Genomic DNA, 6217 nt, shown 5'->3' with positions numbered 1-6217 from the left:
CTGCTCCTTTTACTCTCTGTTCCGAACGCACTAAACAACCAGTTCTTTTAGCCTTTAGCCATACCCTTATCCTACTCCTCCTCTGTTCCTCTGGTGATGTAGAGGTTAACCCAGGCCCTGTGTGTCCCCAGGCGCTCTCATTTGTTGACTTCTGTAACCGGAAAAGCCTTGGGTTCATGCATGTTAACATCAGCGGCCTCCTCCCTAAGTTTGCTTTATTAGTCAAACGACCACCCCTCATCACTGTCAAATGCTCCTTAAAACACTTCTAAGAGCAGGCCTTTCTAATCGACCTGGCCCGGGTATCCTGGAAGGATATTAACCTTATTCCGTCAGTAGAGGATGTCTGGTTATTCTTTAAAAGTGCTTTCCTCACCATCTTAAATATGCATACCCCATTCAAAAAATGTAGAACTAAGAACAGATATAGCCTTTGGTTCACTTCAGACTTGACTGCCCTTGACCAGCATAAAAAAATCCTGTGGCGTACTGAATTAGCATCAAATAGCCCCCGCGATATGCAACTTTTCAGGGAAGTTAGGGACCAATTTACACAAGCAATTAGGAAAGCAAAGGCTAGCTTTTTCAAACAGAAATGTGCATCCTGTAGCACAAACTCCAAAGAGTTCTGGGACACTGTAAAGTCCATGGAGAATAAGAGCACCTTCTCCCCGCTGCCCACTGCACTAAGGCTAGGAAACATTGTCACCACCGATAAATCTACGATAATTGAGAATTTCAATAAGCATATTTCTACGGCTGACCATGCTTTCCACCTGGCTACCCCTACCCCGGTCAACAGGTATGCACCCCCCACAGCTACTTGCCCAAGCCTCCCCCATTTCTCCTTTACCCAAATCCAGATAGTTGATGTTCTGAAAGAGTTGCAAAATCTGGACCCCTACAAATCAGCTGGGCTAGACAATCTGGACCCTCTCTTCCTAAAATGATCCGCTGCAATTGTTGCAACCCCTATTACTAGCCTGTTCAACCTCTTTCGTATCTTCTGAGATCCCTAAAGGGGGAGACACTCTAGACCCAAACTGATACAGACCTATATCTATCCTACCCTGCCTTTCTAAAGCTAAGTTAATAAACAGATCACCGACCATTTCGAATTCCACCATTTCCATTTCTCCGCTATGCAATCCGGTTTCCGAGCGGGTCATGGGTGCACCTCAGCCACGCTCAAGGTCCAAAACGATATCAGAACCGCCATCGATAACAGACAATACTGTGCAGCAGTCTTTATCGACCTGGTCAAGGCTTTCGACTCGGTCAATCACCACATTCTTATCGGCAGACTCAACAGCCTTGGTTTCTCAAATGACTGCCTTACCTGGTTCACAAACTACTTCTCAGATAGAGTTCAGTGTGTCAAATCGGAGGGCCTGTTGTCCGGACCTCTTGTAGTCTCTATGGGGGTGCCACAGGGTTCAATTCTCGGGCCGACTCTTTTCTCTGTATACATCGATGATGTCGTTCTAGCTGCTGGTGATTCCCTGATCCACCTCTACGCAGACGTATATCATTCTGTATACTTCTGGCCCTTCTTTGGACACTGTTAATAACAAACCTCCAAACAAGCTTCAATGCCATACAACACTCCTTCCGTGGCCTCCAACTGCTCTTATATGCAAGTAAAACTAAATGCATGCTCTTCACCTGATCGCTGCCCGCACCCGCCCGCCCGTCTAGCATCACTACTCTGGACAGTTCTGACCTAGAACATGTGGACAACTACAAATACCTAGGTGTCTGTTTATACTGTAAAATCTCCTTCCAGACTCACATTAAGCATCTCCAATCCAAATAAAATCTAGAATCGGCTTCCTATTTCACAACAAAGCATCCTTCACTCATGCTGCCAAACATACCCTCGTAAAACTGACTATCCTACCGATCCTTGACTTCGGCGATGTCATTTACAAAATAGCCTCCAACACTCTAGTCAGCAAATTGGATGTAGTCTATCACAATGCCATCCGTTTTGTCACCAAAGCCCCATATACTACCCACCACTGTGACCTGTATGCTCTCATTGGCTGGCCCTCGCTTCATATTCGTTGCCAAACCCACTGGCTCCAGTTCATCTATAAGTCTTTGCTAGGTAAAGCCCCACCTTATCTCAGCTCACTGGTCACCATAGCAGCACTCACCTGTAGCACGCGCTCCAGCAGGTATATTTCACTGGTCATCCCCAAAGCCAACTCCTCTTTGGAGGAGTTGGCTTTCCAGTTAATTGCTGCCAATGACTGGAACGAATTGCAAAAATCACTGAAGCCGGAGACTCATATCTCCCTCACTAACTTTAAGCATCAGCTGTTAGAGCAGCTCACCGATCATTGCACCCGTACAGTACACAGCCCATCTGTAAATAGCTCACCCAACTACCTCATCCCCATATTGTTATTTATTTTTTTGCTCCTTTGCACCCCATTATCTCTACTTGCACATTCATCTTCTGCACATCTATCAGTGTTTAATTGATAAATTGTAATTATTTCGCCACTGTGGCCTATTTATTGCCTTACATCCCTAATCTTAAGCAATTTGCACACACTTTATATAGATGTTTTCCATTGTGTTATTGACGGTACGTTTGTTTATCCCATGTGTAACTGTGTTGTTTGTGTCGCACTGCTTTGCTTTATCTTGGCCAGGTTGCAGTTGTAAATGAGAACTTGTTCTCAACTGTCCTACCTGGTTAAATAAAGGTGAAATAAAAAAACATTTGCCCTGTGGTTGTATTCTGTATGCATGGCTGTGCCTGTGCCAAACTACTGCTCTGTTTCACTTTCATTATGGTTTCAAACAAGTTTGCAGACGTAACACATAATACATGTATACATGGGAAGCATGCTACCCTATAATGTACAGAATGTCAATTAATTCAGTGTAACTGAGCCATACAACAGACACAATATTGATGCTTATCTGCAGTACTAGGGCCATAGCCAGCCCATAGCTGCAATAGTTAATCAGTGCCATCATCAGAGGGCCATTATAACTATTTTGCCTCCTACACGATATAGCAATGGAGACTAAGTGGCACTGGTGTCATAAGGTTTTGAGTACCATTATTATCAGTAATAATGAGTCTGAAGGATCTGAACTTACGGATAAAGAAAGTATACTGAACAAAAATATAAATGCAACAATGTTCCATGAGTTTAAATAAAATACATTTTTCATACACACAAAAACTTTATTTCTCTCAAATGTTGTGAACAAATTTGTTTACATCCCTGTTAGTGAGCATTTGTCCCTTGACAAGATTATCAATCCGCCTGACAGGTGTGGCATATCAAGAAGCTGATTAAACAGTATGATCATTACACTGGTGCACCTTGTGCTGTGGACAATAAAAGGCCACTCGAAAATGTGCAGTTTTGTAACACAACGCCACAGATGTCTCAAGTTTTGAAGCAGCGCGCAACTGGCATTCTGACTGCAGGAATGTCCACCAGAGCTGTTGCCAGAACATTGAATGTTAATTTCTCTACCATAAACCGCCTCCAACATTGTTTAAATAATTTGTCAGTATGTTCAAATGGCCTCACAACCGCAGACCATGTGTAACCACGCCAGCCCAGGACCTCCACATCCGGCATCTTCACCTGCGGGATTGTCTGAGACCAGCCACCTAGACAGCTGACGAAAGTGTGGGTTTGCACAATCAGAGCATTTCTGCATAAACCGTCTCAGGGAAGCTCATCTGCCTGCTTGTCATCCTCACCAGGGTCTTGACCTGACTGCAGTTCAGCATTGTAACCAACTTCAGTGGGCAAATGCTCACCTTCGATGGCCACTTGCATGCTAGAGAAGTGTGTTCTTCACGGATGAATCCTGGTTTCAAATGTACCGGGCAGATGGCAGACAGATTTACTGCCGTTGTGTGGGTAGCGGTTTGCTGATGTCAACTTTGTGAACAGAGTGCCCCATGGTGGCAGTGAGGTTATGGTATGGGTAGGCATAAGCTATGGACAACGAACACAATTGCATTTTATCGATGGCAATTTGAATACACAGAGATACTGTGACGAGATCTTGAGGCCCACATTCCATAACTGCAGGTGGCGGTAAATTGCCAAACTTGGCGTTATACCTATTCAAACACACTCCAGGTGACAGTATGTACCCTTTCAGTTGGTTTGCCAACTCAAATAAGAAAAGTGGCTACTTCAAAATGGAGATGGTTCTCAATAGCGCTGCCAGAGATACTGTATATAATGACGAGATGGTCAACGCCCTAACAATGGGAGTCATTATCCCAAGGGCCGAAAAGCAGGCGCTCTGCATATAGCTGTGTATTACCGCTTCGCCTCTACCTCTCTGGCACTGTCAGTGCTCTCACAGACATGCCTATCTAAGTCTATGGTTTGTCAGTTTCTCTAACAAACTTGGCAGTTTTTAGACCTGCCCGCAATGACAGCGTGTAAACCCCACCCATTCAGTTTTGATTACCCCCCCCTCATTCTCTGTCTTGATTTGCTTTCGCTCTGTCAGTGACTTTTCCTCCCAAGTGTAGCCAGCAACAAGGTAGTGAGTGTACATCACACCCGGGCTGACGCGTGATTACCAAGGGGAAAAAAATAAAAGGGTCGATAAACGCACGAAACATTCAAGGCAATGCCCCTTTTGTTGTCAGCGAGCGTTTTATAAGTGTTTGATTAGTTTGAATCTACCTACATTTTTGGAGGATGATACCACAATGAAGAACGTTAGCCAAATTTGGCGTTTTAGCTAGCTAAGTGTCATATATGGCTAGCTAGCCCGCCTAGCTATATAACGTTAGTCATACTTGTTAGCTAGGTGGTCAAGGCTGGCAAATACAACACAAGCTAGCTACAGTACAGTAGCTTGCTATCCTAGCTAGATAAAGCGAGTACTTTTTTTGTTTTTAATCTTCGTCGTGTTTTGCCGTTTAACAGCTAGTTAGACATTTAGTTAACTAGCAGATGGACAGTTTCACAGAGGCTCTTTGTCACTACTCGGACGTTTTATTGTCTTGGTTCTGGGGCGGCTAGGCGTAGCATGAGACTGTACAGATGTGGCAGCCAAGTTTGTCCCGTTGTCTCCGGGTCTTGGGTTGGTAAGCACACGGCAATTTAAATGCGTTGGAAGAGTCGTTGCTAGAGAACTACGACATTTAGTTAGAAATATATTAGTCATTTTTGGACTGAAACGTTAACTATCCTGTTGACTGTGAATAGCTAGCTAGCTATTGTCGCTGGCTAGGTGCTATCGAGTTTAACTGGGCCATATTAGCTAGTTGTATCTGCCTTGACTAGAGACTTACAAGCTGTCAAATATTTACTGTAACTGCCCAATGCTAGCTCGCGCAAAGGCGTCCTCAAGAGGCCAAACTTCGTAGCTAGCTGGCTACATTTGTTGCATCCACACCACTCATTTATTTTTTACCCTTGGACTGTCCATTCGGATTTACAAAGGGGATTGGGACAATTATTTGTTTTTAAGTGTGAGGTGTGGGCGCCGCATTCAAGTCTGGCGTTTAAATACTGCGGCGATGACTTTAGAATCCATGATGGGTTGTTGCCTGAGCGAGGAGGCGAAGGAGTCCAAACGAATCAACGCCGAGATCGATAAGCAGCTCCGTCGAGACAAGCGAGACGCGAGGAGGGAACTTAAACTTCTTTTGTTGGGTACAGTAACATTAAACCATTCTTCCTCCATACACACACGTTTTCATAATTTAATTAATTGGATGGATGCTTGAAGTCTTCAATTATTGTGATTGGTATGTGATGGCTTTCAATTTCGGAGTCAATTATGCATCATTGCTGAAGTGATACCATTCATCATAATGATATGAGTGTTGTATTTGATCTATAAGGATTTATAGTATGCAAAACAAGTTGCCCCCAATTACATAACAGCCATGCTGCTGCTGTTGCTGCTGTAAACCACAACGTTTCCCTACGTTATCCGATATGTAAAGCGATTTGACTTTATGATTTGGATGGCATTGTGAGAGCAACTCTGCATTGTTTGTAAAGGACTCGTGCATGGAAAAGTCTACACCTGTTGTATTTGAAACATGTGGCAAATAAATATTTTATTTTGAGGATTCTACGTGAAGCCTCCAGGGCTGACATATCTGAGCTGTATTACAGTGCATAGGACAAACATGAGCCCCACAGTGGACACGTCATATAACCTAGCAGTCAAGCACAGAAATAGTTCCAATCGTTTT

The 6217-nt window shown here is 43.9% G+C and overlaps 1 protein-coding gene across 3 annotated transcripts in view; it reads left to right on the top strand.

Annotated features, from left to right (window-relative positions):
• The first annotated feature begins 4483 nt into the window (after positions 1-4483).
• Positions 4484-6217, top strand: part of LOC139409193 (guanine nucleotide-binding protein subunit alpha-11) — a 101445-nt gene continuing 99711 nt past the window's right edge. For all 3 annotated transcript variants that reach the window (XR_011634377.1, XM_071153999.1, XM_071154000.1), the window contains exon 1: positions 4484-5666. Coding sequence is in view for 2 of the 3 variants with exons in the window: in XM_071153999.1 (XP_071010100.1) it covers positions 5531-5666 (136 nt within the window). In the remaining variant the exon portion in view is untranslated. The remainder of the gene's footprint in view (positions 5667-6217) is intronic.

Source organism: Oncorhynchus clarkii, chromosome 5 (assembly GCF_045791955.1).
Source record: "Oncorhynchus clarkii lewisi isolate Uvic-CL-2024 chromosome 5, UVic_Ocla_1.0, whole genome shotgun sequence".
NCBI lineage: Eukaryota > Metazoa > Chordata > Actinopteri > Salmoniformes > Salmonidae > Oncorhynchus > Oncorhynchus clarkii.
This window is presented reverse-complemented; position numbering and strand designations above follow the sequence as displayed.